The following is a 27,772-nucleotide window of genomic DNA, read 5'->3' on the forward strand; positions in this document are numbered from 1 at the left end:
TGTATCGTGGGCTTGACCAGACGCTAGTGAGGTTGCCCAATCGTACCTGCCTGATTGATTCTGTCGCCTCCCACCGCCCGGTCACCTCCGACGAGTTCGCTCAACGCCGTCTCACGGCCAGAGGATACGCAACATGGTCAAGCCACTCTCCTTCAAGGGTGACAAGAAAGTAAAGAAGCGCAAGAGAGTCGCCGACGCCGACGATGCAGAGCCGTCTTCGAAAGTGCTGACTACGGCGACGCCTGCAGAGCCCGAGAGCGATGATCCTTGGGTGAGCGCAGACGCGCCCAGCGACATCACCGGGCCCATCGTCGTCGTCCTCCCTACCGACAAGGCCTCCTGCCTAGCATGCGACGCGGTCGGCAAGGTGTTTGCAAGCAAACTAGAGAACATGGTCGACGGCGACGCAACAACAGCCGAGCCTCATGATGTGCGACAAGTCTTCGTAGCCAATCGAGTTGCTGGCACAGAAGACTTCAACCTGAAGGGACATCATGGAAGGTATGGGAGACCGCACTGCTCGTTGGCACATGCTGACCACGCTGCAGATACCTCAGCTGCGACAAGTACGGCATTCTCAGCGCGAACGCGACCGCCATCTCACCCGAAGAGCGCTTCCTCATCATCGCCATGCCAGACAACCCTGGCGCTTTCTCTCTGCAGACGCAGCGCGAGAAGTACCTGAGCATCGACGAGTCCTCGACAGGCGGCCCCGAGGTGCGCGGAGACGCAGAGCATGTTACCTTCAACACCACATTCCGCATCCGCATGCAGGCCCGCTTCAAGCCTCGCAACAAAGCCTCCAAGGAGGAGAGAGACCATCAGAAGATCAGCAAGAAAGAGTTGGAAGACATCATCGGGCGCAAGCTCAACGACGACGAGGTCAAGAAGCTGCGCAAAGCACGGCGCGAAAACGGCTTCCACGAAGCAGCCATGGATATGCGTTCCAAATCGTCACACGACAAGTACGCTTGAAAGCCCCGCCGTATTACACCTCACTGTGCGTCGTCAATATGCGGTAAAGGGGTCCAGAGCTTGAACCGCTCGGACGTCACCAAGCCGTGTGGAGCACCCTCAAACAGTAGCGTGCAGGCCGCCAATGTGCAGGGTACAACTCAGACACACCGCATGCGCCACGTATCGAATGCACTTGGGACGTTTGGCGCCACGCAACTGTGGCTCTTGGTGGCTGCGCAGCGGCTACGTGATCCGGCTGGGCGCTGCAGTGGGAAAGGGGTGTTGGGAACACGGGACGGGCCTGGGGCTGTGCAGGTGCCGGTGCATCCGTTTGCACATCATTGCATGAACGAGAGCGTTGTTTCCGTTGAATCCATGTACTTCAACCGGGACCGAAGCGATACACGGAATCCATACCGAAAGGCATCAACTATACCTGACCTCAATCTCCACTCCACTACTCTCGCACACAACACCTGACAATCTCACGCTCAACTCCATCACCGCAACCACATCATCTCATCTCTACACCCACGTACCTGAACCCTCCGCACCACCCAAGCAGACACCCACAAATCCGTACAAAACACAGTCAGCCTACCAGGCGAGACAGGATATACCACGTCTGCAGTAGCTGCAGTACCGCCCTACCACTGAAATCAGCAAGCCCACTCCGTCTCGCTGTTTGCGGTATACAGGCTTGTAAACGCTGACATGAATAAATGTACATATAGATATAGATCTTTTTCGTTGAGCACAGGCTGAGACGGAGAAGTAACCCACTCCCTCTCTTCAAGCGAATCTAGATACATCTAGCTGTCCTGCCCAAACCAGTAAATGCAATTCAGCGAGGGTACCACAGAGTTGATATCCCGAACTTGAGGGCTAGGGATGTACGAGTGCCCAAATCGCAGCTATGCTCGGAAGAAGCGTTGAATCGGGAGCGGGGAGTTGAACAAGATAGATACAATGGACATCAATCCTACTCGAATTAAACACATGGACATCGAAGAGAGGTCACCACTACTACTACTCATCATCCGCCTCAGCCTCCTCCCTAGCAGCCCGCTCCCGTCTCCGACTCCCCTCAACAGCGCCGCGTTTGTTGTTCTCCACTCTGCGCTCGAACCCAGATTTCGTGGAGATGCGCCCTTTCTTCGCCTCTTTACCCGTAAGGTGCGCGCGGCGGCTCTCCACCCCGCGCTTCTTCAGCTGCGCTTTATCGCGCTTGCTGGGCGTGGGGAGTGCATCGAGTAGCCACTGCTTGACGATGCCCTCGCCCTCTTTGACGCCGCGGAGCGTTTCGCTCGCGCGGATCACATTGGCGATGACGCGCACGTACGGCACGTCGTCCTGCGTGTACAGGGTGACGGCAACGCCGCCAGCGCGGCCAGCGCGGCCTGTGCGGCCTACGCGGTGGACGTACGCGGCGGCGGAGGTCGGGGCGTCGAAGTTGACGACGCCGTTGAGCCCGCGGAAGTCGACGCCCCGTGCGAGGAGGTCTGTGGTGATGAGGACCCAGATCTCGCCGCGGCGGAAGCGCGTCATGATTGTGTCGCGGGCGCTGGAGGAGAGGTCGGCGTGCAGGACGGCGATGCGCGAGCTGCCGCCGGCTTCGGGGGGGATGTCGTAGAGGAGCTCCGAGTGCAGGGCGATGGCGCGGGGGATGGTCTGGGTGAAGACGAGGAACGGAGGGCGGAGGACAGGGGCCGTGGAGGTGGACGAGATGGAGGTTGGGTGCAGGAGCTGGCGGAGGCCGAGAAGCTTGCCCTGTTCTGTAGCGGCGTAGGTGAGCTGGTGGTGGATATTGGGGATAGCTGTGTCTTTGAGGCCGACGACCAGACGGATGAGCGGAGGGCGCAGCGGCAGATCGCTGCGGCTAGATGCGAGAGATGCCCAGCGTGCGTTCAGTGTCGAGATTGCGAGCGACTCGACCGATGCGCCCATTGTGGCCGACCACAAACCGATACGGAGGAGCGGGTTGGTGCAGGCGTTCCAGACCGCGAGGGTTTGCTCGCGGAAGAGCGGGTCGAGCAGGACGTCTGCTTCATCGAGGACAATGTGGCGGACGCTGGACAGCTCTGCTACGGTACCGTCTCTGCGCTTGAGGGCGTTGAGGAGCGCGAGGGGCGTCGCGACGATGATGGCAGCCTTGACGAGCTCAGCGCGCTTGCGGTCGCACTTCTTCTGCTGCACTCCTCCTGAAGCATCAGACTCAGACGCGCTGTCTTCATCGGCCGACACCTCTGCCTGAGCCTCGACTGCCTGTGTCTCCTGCTCGTCGCCGCGCTCCACAACCTCCATACCCTTCCTCATCAGCGTAGCCTTGATGCCTGTGCCCTTTGCGAGTTTCCGCGCCTCGTTCACAATCTGCGCCGCGAGCTCTCGTGTCGGTGCAACGACAACCGCGCGCGGACCCCCCTTGCTGTCTGCTGAGCCCTCGCTGAGCAGCGCGTTGATGACGGGGATCAAGAACGCGATCGTCTTGCCGCTTCCTGTCGGCGCAATGGTCAGGAGATCAACATCGCCCCCGTACTCTGCGCCCGAGCTCTCCGTACTGGGGTCGTCGGGCGTTGTGGTGGCTTGCTTCTTGGCCCCGAGCAGCAGCGGCAGCGCACCGAGCTGGACTTCGGTGGGCAGCTTGTAGCCCTGCTCCTGTATGTTCTCCGCGAGGCGTCTCGAGATGGCGTAGCGCGTGCGCAGCTGTGCGAAGTCGGTGAGCGGCTGGGGGTAGAGCTGTTTCTTCGCGTCCTTTTTCGCGTCTTTGGCGGCTTCTTCCTTCTTGCGCTTCTTGCTGCTCTTCTCCTTCTTCTCCTTCTTCTCCTTCTTGCTCTTCTTCTGCTCGGCGAAATCCTCCAGGACAGCAACCTTGAGCTTATGCGAGCGCAGCAGCCGCTTGCTCTCTGCTGCATCATATACCTCCTCCTCACCTACAGCCACATCCGCAACCTCTTCAGCGCTGTCCTTTTTGTCCTCCTTCACCACCTCCTTCCTCCTCCTCTTCTTCCCCTCGCCCCCACCCTCGCCCTTGACCGCCCCAAAAAAGTCCAGCCCAGCATACAAGCTCGTATCCTCCTCAGCCTCCACCTTATCCTGTCCCCTCTTCCTTTTCCCCACGCCCCTAGCATGGAATTCCGGCCCGTCGTGACCAAAAAGCTGCGGATTCGCCGCCGCGCCACTCGAGGGCAGGCTCTGGGTCGTGCTTGCTTTGGCGCTGGGTTTGGCCGAGCGCGAGAGGAGTTTGAAGACGTCCATGGCGGCGAGAATCGGTGTGCAGAAAGTCCAGCGCGCAGACAATCCAATATGTGGACGACCGGACGCGCAGACTCAAGCTGGTGTCTGGAGTGAGCAAGTCGCAGTGCAGTGCAGTGCAGTGCAAAGCAGCCTCCAGCGCAAGAAAGTTCGAGCTCCACCTTCAAAACATTTTTGTGGGGCCTGCATCCAACCAACCAGACATCCATCTGCCTAACTAGCCAACTCAACTACCCAACTACCCAACTACCCAACTACCCAACTACCCAACTACCCAACTACCCAACTACCCAACTACCCAACCAGAACTACTCTGTTAGGTAACTTTCCAAGCACTGAATATGGGAACACGCATTCAGCTTTTTTTTACTACTTACTTACTTACTTACTCACTCACTCACTCACTCACTCACTCACTCACTCACTCACTCACTCACTCACTCACTCACTCACTCACTCACTCACTCACTCACTCACTCACTCACTCACTCACTCACTCACTCACCTATCCAACAGCCACCCAACCAAAAGAGACGTTGATCAGCCGTCTCCACCCACATCTACCCATCGTCTGGCCTCATTTTGCTTATGTGTAGGGGTTGAAGTTCGAGGCAAAAGGAGCATGTCAAGGAGAAATACATGGTATCGCTGGGTTCGTTGCGTGTGCAGTTCAGCAAAGGGAAAGGGATAGTAAGTCTAGAATCAAGGAGAGGGAGAGAAAGAGAGAGAGATGTGCATGGCAGTTTCTGGGTCATTCAAGCAGATCTCAGGTCTGGTGTGTGTATGTGTGTGTGTGTGTGTGTGTGCACTCCTCTAATTCATCTCGGAATCGTACATGTCCTATTCCACATTCATCTCCATATCCGTGCCCTCGTCTCTGCCCTGGCGATTGCATCAAAGCATGCTAAGACGACTACTCGCCCACGCGCAGATTAGTAGGAAATTACACGCGCTCACGCTGCTCCGCTCACGCTTATGCGTGGGCCTCGCTGTCGCCGCCGTGGCCCTTCTCCCTGTACCCAACGAGCTTGAAGCGGCCGATGATCTCGCCAATGGAGAAGAAGCCAATGACCTCGGCGGCAACGACGCCGGCGCTCCAGTACTGTGCGCTCGATGCGCCGCGGACCTGGCTGAGAATGGTGTTGGGGTTCATGCGGTTCACGAGCGAAGCGGGGTGGCGGAGGGCGTTGAGGGCGGGCTGGAGGTAGCCCTGGATGGTCTGGATGGAGCTGTGCGGGCGTGTTAGTGGGTTGTGGGTGTGGATGCGATGGTGCGTGGAGGGCTTACGGTGGTGCCATGCTGCGCTGGTGGGCGATGAGCTTGCCGACCTCGAGGGTGACGCGTCCGTAGTACAGAGCCTGGGGGATGAGTCCTGGTGCGTGTTAGCTTGATGCGCTTATCGTAGGTTGTGCTGGCAGATGTTTGGTGTGGCAGATGTCTGGTGTGGCAGATGCTTGGTGTGGCAGATGTCTGGTGTGGCAGATGCTTGGTGTGGCAGATGTCTGGTGTGACAGATGCTTGGTGAGGCAGATGTTGAGGCGTGCGCAGGTAGGTAGCAGGAGAGCAACACGCGTAGAGAGCTGCCCAGCACCCCACCCGCGCCATTGAGCCGCATCAACCTCTCCCTCTACTCTCCTCGACCGCGCCAACCCGCTGCACGCCAACCACCCCCAGAGTCGACATGACAAGACATGACAAGACATGACTTACCCTGAACAGCGCGCACCAGGCGGCCCGTCCTGCCCTGGACCTTGCTCGCAGCACTGTTGGCTGTGCTCGCGGCGTTGCTGGCAGCGTTGCTGACGGAGCTCGCAGCGCTGTCAGCAGAGCTCTTGACCTTGGTCAGGCCCTCGGAGGCCTTGGACTGGACCTTGGACGAGGCCTCGGCGGCCTTCTCCTTTGCGGCGCCGGCGGCCTCGGACGTGGTAGAGGCATTGCGCAGGCCGGCGCGGCGGACGGCGAACCGCGACTGGCGGACGACGGCGCGAGATACGGCAAAAGACATTGTGATGGTGCGTCGGCGTGGGAGGGCGGTGGAGGGTGGGTGTCGACGGCCGGCTATCACTGAGGTTGCCCGTCGTCCAGCCCGGAGCTCGAGCTTTTTTCCACGCTTGGCGCTATCGACGTTGCAGGAGCACGGCAACACCACATGCAACCCCTTTAACGCACGCATCACTCCAACACCACCAGCATTAAAAAAAAGAAAAAAAAAGAATATAGAATGACTACAAGGTAGGAATCGCACTCAAACCCAATCCATCACCGCCAACAACAGCTTGAGCGTGTCCAGCTCTGCTACCACCCGTCTCGCCACGTCCTCGGTTCCTTTCCAGACCTCGCCTCGCCCAGTCGCGGGCCCTTCAGCAGGAAGTTGAGCTTTCTGATCTCTGTCCAGCGGCTCAGCGAACCCAGCTCCAGCACGCTCATCCTGCGCATCTTCCCGCTCGGGTTGCCAATCACCACAGCCTTCCAGTCGCTGCCTCTGCCCATCTTCTCAAGCTGTCCAAACTCTTCCCATGCTGCCGTGTCCCGTCGCGTGCCAAACGTGTGGTTGGGAATGACCTGCACCTCTCTGAAGCGCAAGAGAGCCATGGTGAGCAGAAGAGTCAAGAACAATAGAATCCCTGCCGTTACGCCAGTCGATGTCTGAGCACCCAGACGCCGTGTCATGATGCCGCCCACTTCCGTAGCCACAGCCCCGCCGATGAAGGCCAGTGTCTGAGAAGCAAAGATCCCCGCTGCAACGCGCGGAAACGACGTGTAGTTGGTGCGACGGCGTCGATCCTGTACGGCCATCGACTCAAGACGATGTCTGGTGTTGACCCCAGGCTGCAGGTCGCACGTGTCAAACGTCTCCATGATCAGACCGTGGCACTCAGCGATGGCAAGTATGCTGAAGAAACCAAGAGCGCCTGAAAACGCAATCGGTACCATGAACGGTCTTGGGCGCCCAGCCGACGAGATTGTGTAGGCCAGACCCACAAGTGGGAGCATAATCGTAAAGACTGCACGTCGGACGAGATGCGAAGACCAAGTGACTTGCTTCTGGAACGTCATGCTGTCTGTTCGAAACGAATTCTTCCGATCGCGCGAAAAGATCCTAGCTTTGGTCAGGGGGAGCGCCAGGAAGGCCCCGATAGCAATCGACATAACACCAGCTCCTACGAAGCGTGGCTGCCATTTGTAGTTTCTCGAAAGCAACGAGCCAAGCAGGATGATGACGAGCACTACTTGTGCATAGATCCAGGCCAAGTACAGAGCCAGCACAAAGAAGCCTGGCTGGCACATCATCATGGCCATGAGCTTCAACCCAGCCCAGACCTCTTCGAACCAGTACTGCGGTCCTTCCGTCGAGATGTGCAGTTTGCACTCGCCACGAGAGACGCGCCGGGTGATGTAGTTCTCATCACGATCGTAAACCTCTGTAACCGACTTTCGATAGGCTGCACGCCGAGTCTCGGGTGCGATGATGTTCAGCACCAGTGCAGCAACCAGTAGGATGATGACGACGTAGAAGCCCCAGTCTGGACTCAAACGTTCGATGATCACGGCACCGACCATGAAACCGACAGCGAGCGATGCGATCCAGCACCAGGACCAGATCCCAAGCCACAAACCCATGCCTCCGCCATGCCGCCTTACATCGTTTGGTACAACGTACTCTTGATGAGGGTTCTTGCTTTGCAGCGATGCACCGAACAGGTCAAGCAGCACAGTGATGTAGTTCACGTTCGCAAACCCAAGAACGAGCCCGGTTGCTGCACGAGCGCAAAGGAGTCCTGCTCGGAAGCTCTGTCTGGTTGGCGATCTTTTAGCACTGATGACCATCGCCTGGGGAAATTGTAACGGCATGGCAAGCGCCAAGGCAGCCAGTATATAGGGCTTGCGGCCATGAAGCAGTGGCAGTGGCCAGACTATGCAGGTGGAGATGGCGAGGCCAATGTACAGCCTACACTTGGTCAGCAACACTAGTGACGCATGCCAAAAATTCACCTACACAACGTTGCCGAGGATGGAAACATGGCTTTCGTCTGCGAGATAGTACTGAATGCGTGGCACCTCACCTGCCTTGTGTTTGTCAGTAGCCATGCACGTTGCAAACATTTGTCAGTCTGCTTACGTAGACTCCAATGATGATGCCGAGAAGGGCTGTGTTGATGCACGCAATGATGGCGGTCAGCCGTTTCTTGCCAGTGCCCCAGTTCCTTGCAATTGGTTGTCTGTGGTGATGTCGCCGACGATTGAACGTGTGTTGGTGAACCTGATCCCGGACACGAAGGTTCTCGCCGTATTGTTGTGGCAGAGCTTCTTCGTCGAATGATTCGTCAGCGAGGCTGAACTCGGAAGAACGTTGCCTTTTGTTTCGCGATACAGACTTTGATTTCGCCTTTCGATCAGAGCTGCTCCGACTTGCCAGTTGCTGATGGCGCCGATGCTTTCGGCTGCGCACTGCTGGCTCCCTTCTAATGCGTCGATATGGCCGACCGCGGGAAAGATCTCGAGCCACAGGACGAAGAACGAAATCCACGTGCTCTCTTGGCGCGTTTTGCGTAGGATTCGGCGGAAGGAGTAGGTCACTTCGAGTGCTACGCCCTGAGCGGCCTCTTTCATCACCGCTTGAACTTGAAGACGAAGAAGCGACACTGACGGAGCTTCTACGGGACTGGTAGGCCCAGTCTACGAATGTCAGGTCTCTTTGTAGGTCGACAGTCAGGGGCGGTGCAGGTGATGTCTTTCCTGGCTTTGGAAGTGACAAACTTCTTGGATAATCATCCCATTCGGACAGCAACTCTGGCGAGCTAGACACCGAGAGAGGTGAGCTCGTTACCATGAGGTTTCTGGGATGATCACCAGATGCTTCTTCTATTGCTTTTCTTGCGTCTTCGATAATTTCATATATCTCCTCGACCTGGCCACAGTCTGCAGTATCGTCGGCAACATCCACAGCCTCTTGCACCATATCTTCCAGATCCTCGATCGCGTTGCTTATCTTCCTGTCGCCCACACGCTCAAACGGACTACGACCTGGCCGCGGACGAGATGGCGACGCTTGAACTCGAGACACCACCACGGGCGTTGCTGTGGTTGTGACTGCATCACGCTGAGCGGGCATTTCCGTGGACTCTGACGTACTGGATCGCTCCAGATGGTCCGGTACTGGCGCTAAGCTGTCTGCTCGCAAACGGTGCTCGTATACGGTCTCCTCGTCTATGCTTGGCTCGAAAGTATCCATAATCGACAGTCTCTTTCTTGGCTCGTGTGTCGCAGAAGACGGATGAAACGCTGCACGCTGGATTGTAGAGTTTTGCCTATTCGGTACCATGCGATGGCTTGAGACTGGGGAAGGGCTACTTTCAAGTGGTGACCCTATCGCTAGTATTCGCTGCTCCGCTGGTAATGATACGAGCTTCTTTCGGACCACCGCGTCCGGCCGAGCAGTAGAACCACCCGTCACGCCTGATGTTACAGTACGCTTGGGAATTGTCAAGATAGTCGATTTACGACGTGGAGTGGGTGAAAGATTGTCCTCGTGAGGCGTCGTGGATACTGTGTATGAATTTTTGCCATCGAGCCAAGGTAACCTCTTCTGTGTTGTGCCTGGTGCAGGTTTGGGTCGTGGAGTTTGTAGGATGTCTGTTCTTCCAGACACGGTCATGGTGAGGGTGAAGCAGAACGCTGTCTCTTCAGACCCTAAGAAAACCGTGACGCGATCGTCCTGCGACTGCGAGTGCGGCCAGGCAAGCTGAAAATTGACAGCTTAGAGGGTTAGGGAGCTAGGTTAGACGGAGTTGAAGTCATAGGAAATACGGTAAACTACCAGCCTCAAGCGTGCGAAAGGTCGATGAAGCTGGTCTTGAAAAGGAGCGGTGTAGAAAGGATAGACGCCGAAAAAGGTACGGATGCAGTGTCGTGGCGTACGGTTGAAGTTGGTGTTGACTATCTTCATTGTTTACTGATTTAGTCGACGCACTTTCCTTCGGCAGCACTAGAGGCTCACCAAAGGTAGCTGCACTGCACAACCACACCAACATCATAGTTTCAGTGTATCTCAGCGTAACATCAGATGCTCACATTTACCTCTTGTGCGTGCCCTAAATAGGCAGTCAAAGAGCTTGCAACACAGTAGCTGTCATAGCAAGGACCTTCTCCTCTTCGAGCCTCTTCGCAACAAGCTGTAGACTGACCGGCATTCCGTGCACAACCTCGGCATCGTAGCTATCGTGGGTGGCCTGGCAGAAACTGCTAAGCGCTTTGTAGTCCGTGATAGGCGTGTCAACGTCCTTGTCGACAAACACACCACTAGGAAACGAAACGGCAGAGTAGTCGACAACGTTGTACACACCGGTGTAGCCAACGTACTTGAAATCCCCATGCTTCACGGTAGCGTACGGTGTTGTAGGGCCTTCAATGTTAGTATTAGCTCACGTTTGAGATAATATCAGAAGCAGCTTACATAAGATAGCATCAAGGCCGTCGTAAGACATCCATTGCTTGAGATACTGCCGCTGTAGCTCGGTACGCTCTAGATGTAGCTGCCACAGGTCGTACACACCGAGCTCCGTAGCATCTTCATACGACTTCATCTCTGTCCGCCACGGCTCGCCTGTGGGTGCAAGAAGAGCTTCGACACTTTTACCGCCATCGGCTACGAACATACGTCCCTGCAACAGTCAGCTCAGGAAGATCGGATGTTCGATGTGTCTTACCAGGAGTTCCAGGGCCTTTGAGTGAAGCTGCTGAGGATCCCAATCAACCAGCTCATGCCCAGCACTCTTCAGCTTCTTGACCGTCTCTTCCAGAGCCCGCGTGACGGGTGGAGTAGGCAAGCATATCCCATCACTCCTCATGACAGCGATCTTCAGCTTCTGCTTCTGCTCCACCATCTGCCAAGGCATAGGCAGCATTGTCGGATCGACGAGCCATGGCTTTGCATCGATGACTGCTTTCGAGTACATAGTGATGTCTTCCAACGTCCTTGCCATAGGCCCATTCACACTCTTGACCGCTTCCTGGCCTGCAAGCCCCGAACGGCACCGTTGCGTAGTGAATCGACCGTGGCTTGGGCGTAGAGTGAAGATACCAGTGCATGCAGCGGGGATGCGTAGGCTGCCTCCAATGTCGGTGCCAACACCCAATGGACTACCCCCAAAAGCGATGAGGGCTGATTCTCCGCCCGACGAGCCGCCTGAAGTGAGGCTCCGGTTCAGTGGGTTGACGGTGCGACCAAATGTGTTGTTGACCGATTCAGCAATCATCATGGCTGTTGGGACGTTGGTTTTGCAGTATCTGACTGCTCCTAGCTCTGCTAATATGTCGACAAGCGTAGCGTTGTACTCTGCAGGCTTATTGACCAGAGACGTAAACCCTACTGTGCTGTCTTTGCCTTTGATGTTGAAGTTATCCTTGAGTGAGATAGGGAGACCATGCAAGGGCCCTACAAGCTTTCCGGTTTGTTGAAAATGATCATCGAGGGTAGCAGCGCTCTTGATAGCCTCCTCGAAGAATGCATCGCTCAGACAGTTGGTCAGTTGATGAGCTGCTGCTGCGCGCTTGCAGAAAGCCTTCGTAACGGCTTCCGAGCTCCATGTCTTAGACGCGATTTTCTGCAAAATAACCGATGCAGTGCTACCGGTGATTTCCAGCTCTTTTTCCGAAAACCAGCCAGATTGCTTGGGCCAAGGCGTGACATCGAGTTGTGATTCTGGTGGTACGAGGTCCTTGGGGATGCGATACTCGGCTGGAATTAATTCCGCGAGCGCCGCTTGCTTCGCTTTGGCGATCTTTTCCCAATTTTGCTCGGACATGGCGACTCACAGCTCTTGAACGACGTTTAGCAACAGCAGCTGCAAGGTCAAGAAAGGCTTCTTAAGAGGCTTGAACTTCAAAGGTAAGCTACCAGCGTTAAACGCCCTTGTCCGGCGCTAGCTCCACTCTTCGGTGCATGTTCGCTGCGGAATGTGACGACAACGCCACTTTCGCTGTTTACTGGCCGACGTAGATCGCTCATCCTTCAACCCCGCGCGCTATGTGATCAGTTTGGGCTGGCGCGAATCTTGGGCAGTTGTGGAGCTGGAGCTCTGTTCAACCTTCTTTAGCTGTCGTTATCTATCGTGCTGCACTCCTACTCTATAACATCCACTGATAGCGGCAGCTGATCCTAAAGAAGACCTCTCAAATTCCGACGTGGCATTGGCAACTTGAGATACGAGATAAGATGCCGATGCCGCCTGTCTCGAGTCAGCTTTACCCATTATCGTCCCTCCCATATCTCGCATCCAGTGTTTATCAGTCGATCTATGACGGATAATCATTCCCGGGCCTCACGTTGACCTTGGTGCTTGGATTTTTCGATCCATATAAGGAAACATCAATCGGTGCTGCTCAGAAGTTTCATATGAACCATTGCTCAAGCACTATCCACCGGTTTACGAGCTTCTTCAACCGGATTTTGAACAGTCGCTAGCCGACCGTGGAGCACCAGCAGCATGGCAAACAGCTTCATACAGTACCTTCGAGGTGATCACAATGCGCCCGGAGAACGCAAGCTGGTCCAGAAGCTTGACTTCTTTATCCTTACCTTCTGTTGCCTCATGTACTTTCTGAACTACCTCGATCGAACCAATCTGAACAACGCATACGTCTCTGGCATGAGGGAGGAGCTCCACTTTAAAGGAAATCAACTCAACCAGATCAACACCGTCTTCACTGTAGGCTACACGGTCGCTCAAGTCCCTTGCAACATTGCACTGTACTACGTCAAGCCAAGATACTTTTTCCCCGCATGCATGGTGAGTACCGTTCCGAAAACGCAGCGTTTGGCACTGACTTGTCTAGGTGGCATGGGCTGGATTGACGATGGTGACAGCTGCAGCTCAGAAACCTCAACACATAATGGTCATTCGCTTCTTCCAAGCCATGTTCGAGGCATCGACTTTTGTGGGAACGCATTACATTCTAGGATCGTGGTACACCGGGAAAGAGCTGGGTAAGCGTTCAGGCATTTTCACGGCGTCTGGGCTCGCTGGCACCATGATTGGTGGCTTCATTCAGACAGGCATTCACTCAAGTATGGACGGACTGAACGGCTTGTCTGGATGGAGATGGCTCTTCGTTATCGATGGAATTATCACGCTGCCTGTCGCTCTTTATGGCTTCTTCCTTTTCCCGGATACTCCTAGGAATACGAGAGCTCCATACTTCAGTGCCGAAGAGAAGGCTCTCGCGATTTCGCGCGTTCCAGAAGTTTCAGAACGTACGCCGATTTCTTGGACTTTCTTGAAGCATTGCTTCTCGACCTGGTACTGGTACTTCTTCGTCATTCTCTGGATCCTCGCTGGAGAGACCGAGTCTTTTAGCACTAATGCGCTCTTGTCTTTGTACATGAAGTCGCACCCGACTAAAAAATACACTGTCACGCAGTTGAATAACTATCCGACCGGCATTCCCGCGGTTGGTATCGTATCGACGCTCTTCTGGGCAACACTGACAGACTTCATGGGCGGCAAGCGTTACCTTGGTAAGTAGTCGTCGTTTCGCCCTCAGGCAACCGCTGACAGGATCACAGTCGGATATTGGATTGGCTTGACCGGCGTCATCACAAGTGCACTAATCCTAGCGTATCCGGAGAACACCACCATCCATTTTGCAATGTACTACTGGGCTGGCAGTGTCTACGCGTGTCAAGCGACCTTCTTTGCGTGGGCCAACGATGTGCTTCGCTACGAGGAAGATAGCTTGCGCGCTGTAGTTATAGCCTCGATGAACATGGGTTCGAACGCCATAAACGCATGGTGGTCAATCGTCTTCTATGGTGCAAACTTCGCGCCTTACTTCACACGGGGAATGTGGGCCATGATTGCAGTGTCAATCGCAAGTAAGTTCACACTCAACTGCGAGTAAATGAGTACCCAAACTAACCACCATCAGTGGCTGCATGGACAGCATTGCTTGTATGGCAACACGTCCGTACTGAGAAGAAAAGGGAGATGGAAACCATCTCCACAACGGTTGTGACTAAGGAGCAAGATTTGGACCAAAATTATCACCTCGGTCACACTGTCGAGAAGGTTTAAGAGCATCCAGAGCACGTTGAGAGATTGCACTCAATGCGTTGAATTTCGTCAGTATCGAACGACAGTATCCTTGCAAGCGACTCGTGTTAGAAACGGCCATGACGACATGCAGACAGAACCGTTTGGCTCAGTCGCAGCGTTATTAAAGCAGTGGGAAGCACCTTGAGGCTTGGTACTGTATCTCTCAGACCCAAGGCAGTGACCGAAGAGAACTGCTGCTATGGCCTTGCCTCGATGCTCATCTTGAAGCTCTGCAATGTGCCAGAAGGTTTCTCGCAGATGCTTCCTCGGCCATCTCGACTGTGGTGGAAATTGAAACTGCCCCGTACTCCTGTCGTCGGGCTTAGCTCAACGGCTCATCTTACTCGTCCACAGTCTCGAAGCCATCAGCGATTCAGCACTCGAGATGCAACCAGTCGTTGCAGATCAACTAAAATGGCTGTACGAATTTCTACTCCCACTCAACTTCCTGCGTGTTGTGCGTGGATAATAGTGTTGTGGATTCCCACGCGTCGCTTCTCCGGATGCTTACGGAGCTACAGACTGACAGGTTCAAAGTGTGGGTTACGTGGATACGAACGACTTGCAACCCCACCATCGTCATTGTCGACCCATTGGAAGAATATGCTTTTGGTTCTTGCACGAGTGGCCGTTTTACTTTTGCTCAGTGACAGGCACTAGGGCTTTCCGTGACACCGCTACAGGGATACACCCATTCGAACCACGTTGAACACCATCGCTTAGCGCCGTCTGAGCACTGTCGATCCTGGACGTCAATCGGTTACAAGCGAAAACCTTGCAACCCTCACGCTTAACTTCCAAGGCACTATCGCGCTTAGGTCCGCCCGTGCTGGGTTTTCATCTTCGCATATCTCGGCCCTTTCCAGTCTCACCTTTTCAAATGCAACACCCGGGTTCTGCTTGCTTTTGCCGCAGCATATACCATGCGGATCGACCTCAGCTTTCATCTGTACCCAACCTCCAGACCCTGATAGACGTCATATCATCTTCGCTTTGACCGCGATGTGCGCAAACCTGGGCAGCAATCCCCGTGACTGCTCGAATCGACGAATCGCGGCATCAGCAGTGAGCAAAAGACTCCATTGACACGAATTAGAGCCAAGATGGGGACGACAAGGAACGGTAGCGGACTTACTCAGGGTCTTGAATTACCCCCCCAGCTGTTGGCTATATCATGTTTGCATAATCCCCAGGCCAGCAGGTCACAGAACAATTCAAAGGTTTCCTTCCCTGGATGTTCAACCCATCTTGAAGTGATCAATTCGCTAAGTATTATTCCATATTCGCCTCTTAATCATCACTTCCACTCCTAGCTGTACCGAAGGATCCACACCTCTTGAGACGTCTTTTAGCACCTCGGTCCATATCACGCACTTCCCTTCCGGATACATGGCTGAATCAAGCACCCTCCCACATTATTACGGCCAAACACTCCAAGACGGTACCATAATGGAGTCTCCGTCTATGCCCCGTCACTACAGCTCCCGAGAGTCCCGGAAACAGCTTCTCCAACTACCCATGCAACCGCACCAAGCACACATTGACACCAGCATCGCTCCCATGTCTCCCATGGACTCCACGGACGCCTTTGGCATCACCACAGCACCGGCACCACCAAGACAGAGCACCGCCATCAAGAGAATCCGCGGCTACTCGGACCCCAACGCCTACGGGCCCCCCGGACACGGCTACGACGAGCGCGCCGCCGACGACGACCGCGACTACTACCGGCGCACCTACGAGAAGCGCAGCAAGCACAGCGAAAGCCGCTCAGCAATCCCCCGCCAAAGAACCGCCTTCGTCGAAGACTACTCAGACGAAGACGACGACCCACGCGCCTACCGCCGGCGTCCCAACCGCCAGCACCGCCGGCCCCCCGTCGCCTTTGACCGCTACGGCCCCGTCCCCGGCCGCAGCTCACTCGACGCGCACCCGACGTCGCGCTTCTCCGAAGACGACTCCCCCAACAGCAAGCGAATCCATGTGGACTACGACTCCGACCGGGAAGTGACGCCGCGGCGCCGCCTGTACGCCGCAGCCTCTGGCGGCGGGCGCAGACCGCCGCTGCGCAGCCCCCCCAGCACTACCGAGGTCATGCGGCTCCCGTGGATCATGTGGATGAACTCGAATGCCAAGAACCACTTCGTTGCCTTTGTGGGCGAGCTCGTGGGCACGACCATGTTTCTGTTCTTTGCCTTTGCCGGGACGCAGGTAGCCAACATCGGCTCCGCGGCGTCATCGGACAGCAACACGACCACGGGCGAAGCAACGGGGTTCTCGCCCACAGTCCTCCTCTACATCGCCGTCGTGTTTGGGTTCAGCTTGATGGTCAATGTGTGGATCTTCTTCCGCATCAGCGGCGGGCTGTTCAATCCTGCGGTTACCTTTGCGATGCTGCTGAGTCGGGCCATCAGTCCGATTCGCGCGAGTCTGCTGCTGATTGCGCAGCTCGGGGGGAGCATCTTCAGCAGCTTCCTCGTCAGCGTCATGTTCCCGACTGGATTCAACGTGCGCACGACGCTGAGTTCCGGCACGGGGTTGGTGCGCGGCGTCTTCATCGAGGCAGTCCTCACCGCGGAGCTGGTGTTTACCATCTTCATGCTGGCCAAGGAAAAGCACAAGGGTATGTCTGCCTCGGATCTCCTTTGCGCTCCTCTCCACATCACTGACCGCACCAACAGCGACGTTCATAGCCCCCGTCGGCATCGGCCTCGCCCTCTTCATCGCCGAGCTCGTCGGCGTCTACTACACCGGCGGCTCGCTGAACCCCGCGCGCAGCTTCGGCCCCTGCGTCGTGACCGGCGTCTTCGACGTCGAGCACTGGATCTACTGGGTCGGCCCGGGCCTGGGCGCCATCATCGCCGTCGTCTTCTACAAGTTCATCAAGATGCTGGAGTACGAAGTCGCGAACCCGGGACAGGATGACGACGATAAGGACGAGATGGTCAAGGAGAAGGTGGGGCTTGAGGGCAATGGGATGGAGCGCGTGTGACGGGTATGCTTCGTGATGATGATGATGATGATGATGATGATGATGATGATGATGATGATGATGAAGATGATGACGATGATGATAATGGGTATGGGTATGGAGTACGGTTATGATTGGGATGATACGATGAAGATGAGATGAGACAAACACAACACGCGCGCGTGCGGGTGGTGGATGATTTCCGCGTTCTCGCACGACTCTGCGAACAATTAATTGATAATGCGACTTCATACCTCACTGTTCTCCGCAATCCACCTTCTTTGTGGAATCTCCCACGAGCGCATGCATGACAAGGGTATAAAACAGGTAGTATTTGATAGACGCAACTTCCCGTCCGTCCAGCGGAACGCAAAAGCGCGCCAAGTCATCGTCGTCCTAAATTAGATGTATAATACCTCGTTCATGCAATAATGCCGCTAATGCGACGACCCCCCTGTCTCCACATACCCCAGACACGCGGCGGCCACAGGGTGTGAAACAGGGGAGTGCCGATGACATCATGAATTCGCTCCGTTTCCGTGCCGTGGAACGCCATCGCTTGAACGGAAAGAGGGAGAGAGTACAGAATAGATACAGTTGGATACTCGACGCTGAAACGGAAATGCACGCTAGAGCTACCCATCACCGTCGGCCCATGGACGCAGGTACCTCGCCCGGCCGGATCTCACTCATCACGTAGCTGCTGCGCCAGGCCGGGTGCACGCCGCTGGGAGCAGGAGCGTCCTGTGCGGGCGCTACGCTGCGTGGTGCTGCCTCGGTGATGTAGCTCACGCCGTCCTCGGAGACGTAGCTTGGTGGCCGAGGGCCCTCGGCTGGCACATCAGTAGCAGAGTCGTGCGTCGAGGCAGCCACAACGCCCCCGTCTCGACTGCTGGGCATGGAGATGGCTGACTGTGCTCTGTTCTCTTCGACGCGCTGCCAGTGCAGCAAATTTGGATCGACACGCACACTGCTCCTCCACAGCCCGTAGGCTGGGGGTGGAGGGGGCAGGACCTCCTTTTCGGGATCGCCTGCTTCGAGATCTGCCATGTCGTTGTCCGAGTCGAGTTCGTCATCGCGGCCCAGACGCACAGGAATGGGAACGATGGGCTGGAAGCCCTCGGGTGCGGTGAGGTTGGGTACTGCTTGCCGCTCGACCTCGTAGGGTGGATTGAGGAGCAGCATACAGAGCCGGATCAGGGAGTGACAGAAGAAGATTGTTATGCTGAGGAGGAGCAGGATAAATAGAACGTGGATCTCCTGGCCAACGTCTTTGTTCGTGAGGGCGATGGCAAGATCTGGATTTGTATCAGTGTGAAGCCAAGGGAAGTTGGTTTTGGAGACATACAGATTGTCAGGACACTGAGGAGAAAGGTGCCTGAGATGATGCAAGCCATGAGTTTTCCGCGTGCTGCTGTGCCGCGGACAAACGGCATCAGCTTTCCTCGGTCGCTCCGCTTGCGCTTCCAGTGGTCGCTACGGTGCTGCTTTCTCCTCTTGCGCCGACGGTGTCGTCGTGGTCCATTGACCTCATCGGCTAGCTGCTGGACCTCAGAGTCGACGAATGGATCTTGGTGGGGCAGTGGCACATCTGCTGGGTGGCGGTTGTAGGTCTGTTCAGGCGTCCGGATCTGTTCTTGCGAGATTGCGCCTACGTAGGACGCAGCTGAGTGTGAGGCAAGTGCTGAGTTTGATCCGTTGGACTCATCGATTACAGTGTCGAGGTCGGCTGATGTTGGACGGCGAGCGAAGCCCATCGAAGGCATCTTCGGCGACTTCCATCTCGAGGGACCTGGCGACTGCGAGTAGACGGAAGAACCCACTATTGTTCTCGCATTGGTGGAGAAGCGAGCAAAGCGAGATTGGGACGGTGGTGCCGGCGAGTTTTCCACGTCTTGCTCTGGTCGTGGGGTCCTGATGCCGAATATAGATATCGACGATCGAAACATCTTGTGCTGTGTTGCTGAGGTTTGTGGGGTCTTCAGGTACAAGTCTGGATGTTTGTTTTTGTGGGTTCCTTATATCAGACGCGTCGCCCTGCTCGAACACGTCTGTTGTTTATCGTGACGTCGTCCAATGGTAAATGAGTGCTTGGTACTACTGGCTATGCAGGAACACTCTTGTGGAAGGGAAGGGTGACAGGGGTGAAATGTCGAGAAGAGAAGTATGACTGGAGCCCGCTCAAGGTCATAGAAAGCCTTGCATATCGCAAGGTGGAACCGTTGGCTGTACCTTGACAAGTCCTCCAGGAGCGAAACGAAGGTACGAGATGGAGAGAAGCGAAACAACAGCACGGCTACCAGTAAGTGAGAGTTAAGGGAAAGAGAGTATAGCATGTGGAGGGAGAGCCCAAGTGACACCGAGGGTCTACACCCTGCAGCAAGGACGCTCGAGGTCGAGGGAGCATTGAACGCCAGGCGTTTCTGCGACCGGCGGCGTATCAGGATCGTCGCGGTGAAACGCCTCTTCACGACAGGAGAGCTACGCCAAGCCACAGACCCGTTGGCGCACACGGCTGTGTCAGAACTGCCATTTTTGGCTTTGTTGTTGCCAGTGGATTGATACCATGTTGCGCTTACCTGTGGTGGTTGGCTGGCGGTGTGTCGAACAAAAAAAAAGTCGACGCCTCACAACCAATCATTCCACAGCCCCTCATGTTTTGTAAACAGTCGCCAGCAAAGTCGCCAGTGCAGTGGCACAGCGTGAACCAAAGAATAGCATACATAAACAACCTCATCGTTTCGTTGTTCTTGTGTTGATAATCTGGCAGCCGCGTTGTTGTCGTTGCACTGCAGCTCTATTTCGTCGTTCCTCGGCGCTCTCACTGTCCTTGCAGCTTCAACGAGAGCGAGAGCGAGACCTCACATCCGCCCAGCGTCACACTGGCGTATCCAATGTCAAGGTAAACAACGCCTCCGTGACGTGCACACGGGGCAGGTGATGCTCGGCTCGACCCCCTCGGTCCTTTCCCCACGCGTCAAGCGGTTCTTTTACTCCAGAGTCGGTAGCCAAGTGCTTCACACTCCACATCCTCACCTTCCTAGCTCACCGACCATGAGCGTGCGATCCGAGGACGCGGAGACCACTACAGTTGCCAAGTCAGCCTCGTGTTTTGAGCCGTAGCGGTCGAGAGCGTTGAAACGCGGATGCGGTGAAATTCTCCTGCCCAGCGGAGTAGTCTCCACGGGATGTGCTGGAACGAGGGAGGGAAAACTTGGAGGAGGCGTGGCAAGGAGAGGTTCCGAGACTTACCTAGTGGTTCACCGAGCGGGTGGAAGCGCACATCGTTGACGGCACCTCGATGGCCGGGAAGCTTATTCAGAAGCTTGCCTGTCCGCGACTCCCAAATGGCTACGCTCTGGTCTCCGCTGCCGGCTGCGATCTTGTCGCCCTTTGCATCCCAGCTTGCTTTGAGCAGGTTGCGCTCTTGGCCGGTGGGTGCTCCGTCAAAGGTCAGGATGCGGCGATCGGCGGGCGCAAACGGTCTCACGTCCCATGTCCTGACGGTGGAGTCGTGTGCGTTTGACAAGAGTGTCTGGTTGTCGGGCGAGAGTTGCAGGGAGGTGACGGTGTCTGCGTGACCGATGAGTGTGTACGTGACGGCTTGCTTTCGCAGATCCCAGACCTTGATGTCGTTGTCGATTCCTCCCGTGAACAGCTCGTTTCCGGCCTCGGCCAAGCATATCGCCGTGATCGGGAAGTCGGTTGGGATAAAGGTCACGGCGTCTTTGGTCCTGGTGTCCCAGATCTACGCTTTGCGTCAGCAGTGTCGTGGGTGGTGTGCGCCGGCGCACTTACGCCCATGTAGCCGTCGTCGGAGCCACTGACGAGCATCTCCTCGCCGCGCTTGCTGACGTCCATGCAATTGATGACCTCTTCGTGGCCGGGATGTCTGCGTATCCTCTCGCCCGTCTCCACGTCCCAGCTGGCCAGGTGCATGTCTGCGGAAGCGGAGAACAGCACCTTGGAGTCGCGCGACCAGTGCAGATCCAGCACGGCCTGCTTGTGTCCCGTGAGGATGCCGTAGTTGTCGCATTCGCCAGCGCTGCGCCAGAGCACTGTGTCGCGTTAGCAGGCCTTCTCGCCGGCGCTCCCAAGACAAAACCGACATATGGAACGGTCCATGGAGGCGGAGGCTATGTGCTGTCCGGTGGGATCGAACCGTGCAGCAAACACCTCGCCCGAGTGGCCGGTCAACTCCATGACAGGCGACTGAAGCGCGCCGCCTCGCGGTCCCTGTAGCGCGAGTCAGCCCAGGTCCCTCTTCTGCGGGTGGGCGACTTGTCCCAGCGCGCCGCCTCGCCTCGCCTCGCCGTGGACGTGGACGTACCGCTGGTATGAGTGCGCCATTCTGCCCGGTAGCGCTCGATAGGGCAACGGCGGTGCTGTCGAGGTTCGCGTCCGACTTTGCGCGCTTGACCAGCTGGTTGGAGCCGAACGCGTCGTTTGCAGGGCGCTTCGATTGGGACATGGCGGACGGCGTGTGCCCGCGTGCGAGGGTGCTGCGATGTGTCTTGGGCTTGGGTGCGTGCGTGGGTGCTGCGATGTGTCTTGGGCTTGGGTGCGTGGGTGGGTGCTGCGATGTGTCTTGGGCTTGGGTGCGTGCGTGGGTGCTGCGATGTGTCTTGGGCTTGGGTGCGTGGGTGGGTGCTGCGATGTGTCTTGGGCTTGGGTGCGTGCGTGGGTGCTGCGATGTGTCTTGGGCGTGGGTGCGTGGGTGGGTGCGTGTGGGTGCTGCGATATGTCTTGCGCTTGGGAGCTCTTTCTTCCAACGTCCGAAGTTCTCGCGAGCCATCCACCCGCGGACTTGATCACTCAGCTCTCGGCGGTAGGCGCTCCCCCCTTCCACCACCTCGACGCCCGTAGATCCAAGCTTGCCCCACCCTTCCACCACCTCGACGTCCGTGGATCCAAGCTTGCCCCACACTCGACCGTCCGCCAGGCTCTCCGTGCCAGGTCATCGCACCAGCACGCCAGGAAAATGGCCTCTTCCACCAAGGCAGCCCGCTTGGGCGAGGAGTGAGCGCCAGACGTCCAGCCGTGGCCATGTGACATGTGCTAACGCCCGCCAGAGTCTGGAAGTAAGTCTCCCGCCGTCCGCCCAGGCTCGACAGCCTCTGACCGTCGCAGGACGCGGGTCGACAAGGTCAGCGCCGAGCTCGTCACCCTCACCTACGGCACCATCGTGGCCCAGCTGTGCAAGGACTACGAGTACAACTACCCCGACGTCAACAAGCAGCTGGAGAAGATGGGCTACAACATCGGCATACGCCTGATCGAGGACTTCCTGGCCAAGTCGAGCGCGCCCACCTGCACCAACTTCCGCGAGGTGGCCGAGATGATCGCAAAGGTCGGCTTCAAGATCTTCCTCAACATCACGCCCACCATCACGAACTGGTCCAGCGACAACAAGCAGTTTTCCTTGGTCTTCGACGAGAACCCCCTGGCCGACTTTGTCGAGCTGCCCGACGACGGCCGCGCGCAGGACGAGCTGTGGTTCTCCAACATACTGGTCGGCGTGCTGCGTGGTGCACTGGAGATGGTAGGCAGCACCGCGGCGACGACGAGCCATGGGTGCTAACGCAGGCACAGGTTCACATGCAGGTCGATGCACACTTCATCAGCGACCTCCTCCGTGGCAACGACACCACGGAGATGCGCGTCTCCTTGGTCCGCTACATGGACGACGAGATGCCGCCCGACGACGAGTAGGGCGGAAGCTTGCACGCAGGCGAACACGTACCCAAACCGGGCATCTACGCTCGTGTCTCGAGCGGGCGACCTGTGCCGCCTATGGAGCACAGAAACAGGGCCATGGACGGCGGCAGAAGAGGTGGCGCCCAGCGCCCAGCGCCCAGAGAGACGTGCTGTTGTGCCGTCCAAGAGGAGGCACCACACCAGCACATGCAGCCCGCAGGGAGAGCCGTCGACCGCACGCAGTCTCTACACAGCTTGAGGTGACAGCAGAGAGGCAGTCCGACGTGCAGGACGGGACTGTCAGCTTGCGCTTCTCGTGTCGACCTCGTAGATAGAGCCGCGTGCAGCCAAAGAAACAGCCTCGCGCCATTCCCTACCCGCACTGCACGACTGCACTGAAGATTCTGACGATGGGTGCCACCAAAGGTTCTTGGACGACTAGTGTCGCCGGCATGGCACCGTGTTCGTTGGTGTAACCATTCTCGCCATGTGGCCGTGAGAAGATGCCAGTTTGCCTGTCCGTAGCCACACCAGCCAGCCATGTACCTCCGTAGCGTCCACAGCGTCCAGCAGCCATGACGCGTTCAGTCCTGAGGCTGGTGCAAGAGGGCAGTCGGCTCCGCGCGCCGACCCCCACCATGCCTCAGGCCCCTGGTGACCGAGGCCCAGTGAGTTGCAGAGCGCTTTGGCTGTGCCCAGGCTGGGTGTCAGCGTGCAAGACAGGCGTGTGATTCGCGCGTGCCATGCTGCGAGTGCGATGCTGGCAGCGCGCGGAGTCGCGGCCAAGTTTCAAGTGCAAGTGGTTGGGAGAATCGCACGTGCTGAGGCTTGGCAATGAATGAAATGAGTAATGTCTCCTTACGGCTGCCCCAGGCGAGATCAGATCAATTGCGCACCGCGATCGCATCCCGCCTGTCCATCGTCACGCGCTCCATCGCGCCACCTGCAGGATCTGAATTGTGGTCGTGGACCTGTGTTGTCGCCGGCCTCCTTCCGATTGCTCGCTCGTCACTCGTCGTGGCAGCGCAGCCCTCGCTCGTCGTCGCACGCTAACGACACCGCACCTCCGCCGGCCGCCCATCGCAGCGCATCCTCGACATCCTCGACCCTCGACCTCGACCCTCGACCCTCGACCCTGCCCGTCCGTCTGCGGAATCTGTCGTCGACTGCGCATTCTCTGCACGGCGCCCGCTGACCAGCACCCGGCACTCGCCCTCCCGCCCCCGCCGCCAGCAACCACCCGCGCCGCCGCTTCATGCGCCCGTAGCACCACGCCCGCCTGCAGCACCGGGGGATCCACACGACACACGGCACACGACGACGGCCGCGTCTATTGCTACCGCCAACCCCAGCATCAGTATCAGCACCAGCGCCGCCATCGCCAGCCTCATCACCGCCAGCCTCACCACCACCACCACCACCAGCCGTACCATCAGCGCCACCACCAGCACCCCCCACGGCGCGCATCCCGCCTGCCGTGACGCAGCCGGCCCCCTCTGACCCGCGTCGCGATGCAGAACCAGCAGATGCAGATGGCCATGAACGCCAACGGCGGCCCCGTCAACGGCACGCCCGTCATGGCCAACATGGGTATGCCCGGCCCCCCGCCGCCGCCGCGCCCCGTCATGGACCCGCGCGAGCAGCTCAACACGTACATCTACGACTACTTCAAGCGCAACAATCACAACCGCCTGGCGCGCGCCATGGTCGACTGCGACATGAAGATGTCCATCTCCCCGCCCCAGAAGCCCAGCCCCGGCAACAAGCCCAACGGCATCGACGCCATGGACGACGACGCCGGCGCCGACCTGCCGCACCCGCTGCTGCCCAAGAACCAGATGGCCGACAACTCGTTCCTGCTCGACTGGTGGGTCCAGTTCTGGGACATCTACCAGGCCACAAAGGACCGCGGCGGCATGCCCTCCAAGGGCGCCCAGTACATTGCACACACCCGGGTAAGCGTCCGCGCACGGTCTGATGCTGCGCCGCGCCCTGCTAACCTGCCCCCAGGCCCTCACCCAAATGCAGAACGAGCAGCGCAACCAGCGCATGATGATGAACAACCCCATGAACGCCCAGTACCAGAACGTCGGCAACATGATGCGCGCCAACTTGCCCAACGGCGTTGCACCCAACGACCTCAAGCGCGCCGCGCTCCAGAACAACCGCCCGTACGACTGCCCTGCCTTGTCTTGTACAGATTTTTTTTTAGATTTTTTTGATTTTTCTTTCTCCCTCTTCTACTGCTCTCCCACACCACGCCTGCTAACACCTCGCCAGCAACGGCAACCCCATGGCCAACATGGGCCAGATGAACAAGCCCAACATGATGGCCGCCCAGATGCAGCGCGACGGCTCGCAGATGGACATGAACGGCCAGCGCCCCCAGTCGCCCAGCCCCAACGACAACGCTCCCTCGCCGAGCAAGCGGCCCCGCGTCGACGGTAAGTCGTGCTCCGTGGCCACGTTCGACCGCAACCGCTAACTCGCGCGCGACACAGGTGCCATGAACAACAACATGCCCAACGCTCCCTTCAATGAGTTCGGACAGCCGGCCAACAATGCCCAGCAGAAGAACATCGAGGTATACGCCCAAAGCCTGGCCCAACAACACAGAGTAGCACTGAATAACACTGCCTCCCCTCAGGCTATGACCCAGGGCTCGCCCATGAACCCGGGCCTGGACGGCCAGGAAATCATGTTTGCTGGCAACCAGCCTCGCCCCGGCATGCCGCCACAACAGCCCGGTCAGCCACAGCAGGGCAGCCATGCTCTGCAGGACTACCAGATGCAGCTCATGCTGCTGGAGCAGCAGAACAAGAAGCGCTTACTCATGGCACGCCAAGAGCAGGACAACATGTCGGGGCCCCACCAACAGGGCGCTGTAGGCCAGTTTGCACCCGCCATGTCGCCTTCAGGAAGCCGAGCTGGGCCGTCGCCGAACCCAACAGACATGAAGGGCCGCACTCCAAAGCTGGGCCAGCAAGGCCTGCCCGGCTCGCCCATGCCTGAAGGCGTCATGCAACAGCAGCGCGGCTCGCCTGCACCCAACATGAACTTCCCCGATCCCACGCTAGCACCTCCAGGCATGCCACCGCAGTTCTACCCACAGATGCCGAACAACCCTATGATGCGGCCCCCGAGCTCGCACCCCGTGGTCAGCTTCAATGGCCAGCAGATGTCGCAGCAGCAAATGGAAGCCATGCGCAACAACCAGATGAACGGCCAGTGGCGTGGTGGTCCTCCGCAGCCCGGCATGCCCCAACCACCGCAGATGATGGGCGGTCCCATGGTAGGTGGCCCCCAGCAGCGGAGCCAGATGCCACCGCCTCCCGCGCCTTCGAACGAGCAAAGACCGGAGGCGTCTCCCGCCATGTCGAACCAGGCTCCACCAACACCGAACCAGGGGAACAAGGCAGCTCCCAAGAAGAAGGGGACCAAAGAGAACAAGGTAATTTGGTGCGCTCCCTTACGCTTGAGCAGCATTGATATTGATTCTAGAAGCCCGCACCAAAGAAAGGGCCAAACGCAGGTACGACACCAGCAGCTTCGGCCGGCGAGGAAGCGCCCACACCGACACCCTCGACACCCATCACGCCGATGCACGCGAAATCCTTCAACCCCAATGGCCAGCCGCAGCAGGCCCCGCAGCAGCCCCCGCAGGCGCAGCCTCCTGCTCAGCCGCAGCAGCCCATGGGTAGCGACGCTCCGTTTGGAGACATCTCGGACAACAGCTTCGACATTGGCCTCAACTTTGGCGACGGCGACGCGGCGCTCGAGAACTTCGACTTCGACTCCTTCCTCCACACGGGCGAGGACAACGGCGGCTTCGGCAGCCTGGTCGGCTTCGATGACTTTACTAATGGCGTTGAAGCCGGCGACGGTATATAGTGTCGATGCGTTGATTCATTCGTTGGTCTCGACCTGATCCCTGGCCCTTGTATATGGCAACGGAGCTGCCTTGCATCCACTCGCACGAATTGTTGGATACTCTCTTTCTCTCTCTCCATCTCTCTCAACAGGGGCAGGTGGTACTGCGTAGTGCTGTGTGGTGCTGTGCTGTGCTATGGTGTGCGGCAGCCGATGACTCGCCTACACTGCTGCCGTTTTATCACGCGCGCATGGAAGCATTCCCCCGGCCCGCTCTTCGCACTTGGATAGACACAGCACGACTTGTCTCGGTTTGGTTCTCCTTGTCTTGATTCGCCATCCATCCATCCATCCATGGCACGCTTGGATCGCAGCTGCACTGCCACTACCACTACCACTACCTCAAAACTCTTTATACCCATACCATTATTCTATTCTATTCTATTTTACCTGGTTTCTTCGTCTCCATCGCTCTCCACCACTCTCGTCTTCGTTTGGGTGCGCTGCTTTGCTTTGCTTTGCTTTGCTTTACACTACACTACACTACATGACGGCTTTTGTGCGGACTCGAATATCCAAACTGGTATTGGCTACGCGCCACGCCGCGGGGATGTGGACATGAAGGCGGGATGTGGGCCGTTGACGCCTTTTTCTTTGTTGCTTCTTCACGTGTTTGTCTCGTGGTCCTCGCTGTTGGGTGTCGCCGTTGGGTGTCGTCGTTGTAGCTGTCGTAGCTGTCGTAGCTGTCGTAGCTGTCGTAGCTGTCGTAGCTGTCGTAGCTGTCGTAGCTGCTGTGGCTGCCGTGGTCCTCGCCGCAGTCACAGGTGTAGTAACAGTGTTCCGTCCCAGCTCTCCGCTCGCCATCGCCATCGCCATCGCCTTTGTTTTGAGTTTGGCACCCTCTTTTTTTTTCTTTTTTTTTCGTTTTTTG

The 27,772-nt window shown here is 57.4% G+C and overlaps 11 protein-coding genes across 11 annotated transcripts, besides 22 other annotated features; 5 read left to right on the top strand and 6 right to left on the bottom strand.

Moving 5' to 3' along the window:
- Positions 1–133: 133 nt before the first annotated feature.
- Positions 134–975, top strand: EKO05_0003560 (uncharacterized protein; the record flags this gene model as incomplete). The annotated part of the gene is made up of 2 exons (XM_038938329.1): positions 134–501; positions 549–975. 2 exons carry the CDS (start codon positions 134–136, stop codon positions 973–975), a joined length of 795 nt encoding a protein of 264 aa, XP_038800715.1.
- Positions 976–1,986: 1,011 nt separating this feature from the next.
- On the bottom strand, positions 1,987–4,212 carry EKO05_0003561 (RNA helicase; the record flags this gene model as incomplete). The annotated part of the gene is made up of 1 exon (XM_038945332.1): positions 1,987–4,212. One exon carries the CDS (start codon positions 4,210–4,212, stop codon positions 1,987–1,989), a length of 2,226 nt encoding a protein of 741 aa, XP_038800714.1.
- Positions 3,756–3,797: a tandem repeat.
- Positions 3,876–3,969: a tandem repeat.
- Positions 3,949–3,986: a tandem repeat.
- Positions 4,213–4,308: 96 nt separating the features above from the next.
- Positions 4,309–4,341: a tandem repeat.
- A 95-nt stretch (positions 4,342–4,436) lies between these two features.
- Positions 4,437–4,512: a tandem repeat.
- A 63-nt stretch (positions 4,513–4,575) lies between these two features.
- Positions 4,576–4,596: a tandem repeat.
- Positions 4,597–4,714: a tandem repeat.
- Positions 4,715–4,916: 202 nt separating this feature from the next.
- Positions 4,917–4,940: a tandem repeat.
- Positions 4,941–4,984: 44 nt separating this feature from the next.
- Positions 4,985–5,015: a tandem repeat.
- Positions 5,016–5,182: 167 nt separating this feature from the next.
- EKO05_0003562 (ATP synthase subunit G atp20) lies at positions 5,183–6,214 on the bottom strand (the record flags this gene model as incomplete). The annotated part of the gene is made up of 3 exons (XM_038938310.1): positions 5,183–5,438; positions 5,497–5,581; positions 5,920–6,214. The coding sequence occupies 3 exons, from the start codon at positions 6,212–6,214 to the stop codon at positions 5,183–5,185; spliced, it is 636 nt and encodes a 211-aa protein (XP_038800713.1).
- Positions 5,888–5,915: a tandem repeat.
- Positions 6,151–6,192: a tandem repeat.
- A 290-nt stretch (positions 6,215–6,504) lies between the features above and the next one.
- Positions 6,505–9,442, bottom strand: EKO05_0003563 (Omega-amidase; the record flags this gene model as incomplete). Its single annotated transcript, XM_059636192.1, has 5 exons — positions 6,505–8,158; positions 8,207–8,277; positions 8,330–8,414; positions 8,471–8,886; positions 9,038–9,442. 5 exons carry the CDS (start codon positions 9,440–9,442, stop codon positions 6,505–6,507), a joined length of 2,631 nt encoding a protein of 876 aa, XP_059492175.1.
- Positions 9,443–10,313: 871 nt separating this feature from the next.
- EKO05_0003564 (Amidase) lies at positions 10,314–12,014 on the bottom strand (the record flags this gene model as incomplete). Its single annotated transcript, XM_038938251.2, has 3 exons — positions 10,314–10,612; positions 10,664–10,871; positions 10,917–12,014. 3 exons carry the CDS (start codon positions 12,012–12,014, stop codon positions 10,314–10,316), a joined length of 1,605 nt encoding a protein of 534 aa, XP_038800712.2.
- Positions 11,067–11,097: a tandem repeat.
- A 681-nt stretch (positions 12,015–12,695) lies between the features above and the next one.
- Positions 12,696–14,282, top strand: EKO05_0003565 (uncharacterized protein; the record flags this gene model as incomplete). The annotated part of the gene is made up of 4 exons (XM_038938324.1): positions 12,696–12,998; positions 13,045–13,726; positions 13,775–14,083; positions 14,137–14,282. 4 exons carry the CDS (start codon positions 12,696–12,698, stop codon positions 14,280–14,282), a joined length of 1,440 nt encoding a protein of 479 aa, XP_038800711.1.
- A 1,470-nt stretch (positions 14,283–15,752) lies between these two features.
- Positions 15,753–17,295, top strand: EKO05_0003566 (uncharacterized protein; the record flags this gene model as incomplete). Its single annotated transcript, XM_038938489.2, has 2 exons — positions 15,753–16,926; positions 16,985–17,295. The coding sequence occupies 2 exons, from the start codon at positions 15,753–15,755 to the stop codon at positions 17,293–17,295; spliced, it is 1,485 nt and encodes a 494-aa protein (XP_038800710.2).
- Positions 15,985–16,031: a tandem repeat.
- Positions 17,296–17,308: 13 nt separating the features above from the next.
- Positions 17,309–17,378: a tandem repeat.
- Positions 17,379–17,916: 538 nt separating this feature from the next.
- EKO05_0003567 (uncharacterized protein) lies at positions 17,917–19,223 on the bottom strand (the record flags this gene model as incomplete). The annotated part of the gene is made up of 2 exons (XM_038938289.1): positions 17,917–18,572; positions 18,623–19,223. The coding sequence occupies 2 exons, from the start codon at positions 19,221–19,223 to the stop codon at positions 17,917–17,919; spliced, it is 1,257 nt and encodes a 418-aa protein (XP_038800709.1).
- A 1,083-nt stretch (positions 19,224–20,306) lies between these two features.
- EKO05_0003568 (uncharacterized protein) lies at positions 20,307–22,069 on the bottom strand (the record flags this gene model as incomplete). The annotated part of the gene is made up of 5 exons (XM_059636193.1): positions 20,307–20,359; positions 20,527–21,022; positions 21,073–21,332; positions 21,384–21,510; positions 21,605–22,069. 5 exons carry the CDS (start codon positions 22,067–22,069, stop codon positions 20,307–20,309), a joined length of 1,401 nt encoding a protein of 466 aa, XP_059492176.1.
- Positions 22,070–22,255: 186 nt separating this feature from the next.
- EKO05_0003569 (transport protein particle 22 kDa subunit) lies at positions 22,256–22,986 on the top strand (the record flags this gene model as incomplete). Its single annotated transcript, XM_038938315.1, has 4 exons — positions 22,256–22,293; positions 22,347–22,355; positions 22,405–22,816; positions 22,867–22,986. The coding sequence occupies 4 exons, from the start codon at positions 22,256–22,258 to the stop codon at positions 22,984–22,986; spliced, it is 579 nt and encodes a 192-aa protein (XP_038800707.1).
- A 1,085-nt stretch (positions 22,987–24,071) lies between these two features.
- Positions 24,072–24,108: a tandem repeat.
- Positions 24,109–24,188: 80 nt separating this feature from the next.
- Positions 24,189–24,223: a tandem repeat.
- An 86-nt stretch (positions 24,224–24,309) lies between these two features.
- Positions 24,310–24,429: a tandem repeat.
- Positions 24,430–24,482: 53 nt separating this feature from the next.
- Positions 24,483–26,862, top strand: EKO05_0003570 (uncharacterized protein; the record flags this gene model as incomplete). Its single annotated transcript, XM_038938323.1, has 5 exons — positions 24,483–24,926; positions 24,982–25,142; positions 25,252–25,415; positions 25,473–26,422; positions 26,473–26,862. 5 exons carry the CDS (start codon positions 24,483–24,485, stop codon positions 26,860–26,862), a joined length of 2,109 nt encoding a protein of 702 aa, XP_038800706.1.
- A 99-nt stretch (positions 26,863–26,961) lies between these two features.
- Positions 26,962–26,988: a tandem repeat.
- A 24-nt stretch (positions 26,989–27,012) lies between these two features.
- Positions 27,013–27,046: a tandem repeat.
- A 299-nt stretch (positions 27,047–27,345) lies between these two features.
- Positions 27,346–27,371: a tandem repeat.
- Positions 27,372–27,562: 191 nt separating this feature from the next.
- Positions 27,563–27,632: a tandem repeat.
- Positions 27,633–27,744: 112 nt separating this feature from the next.
- Positions 27,745–27,771: a tandem repeat.
- Position 27,772: the final 1 nt, after the last annotated feature.

Source organism: Ascochyta rabiei, chromosome 5 (assembly GCF_004011695.2).
Source record: "Ascochyta rabiei chromosome 5, complete sequence".
Lineage (NCBI taxonomy): Eukaryota > Fungi > Ascomycota > Dothideomycetes > Pleosporales > Didymellaceae > Ascochyta > Ascochyta rabiei.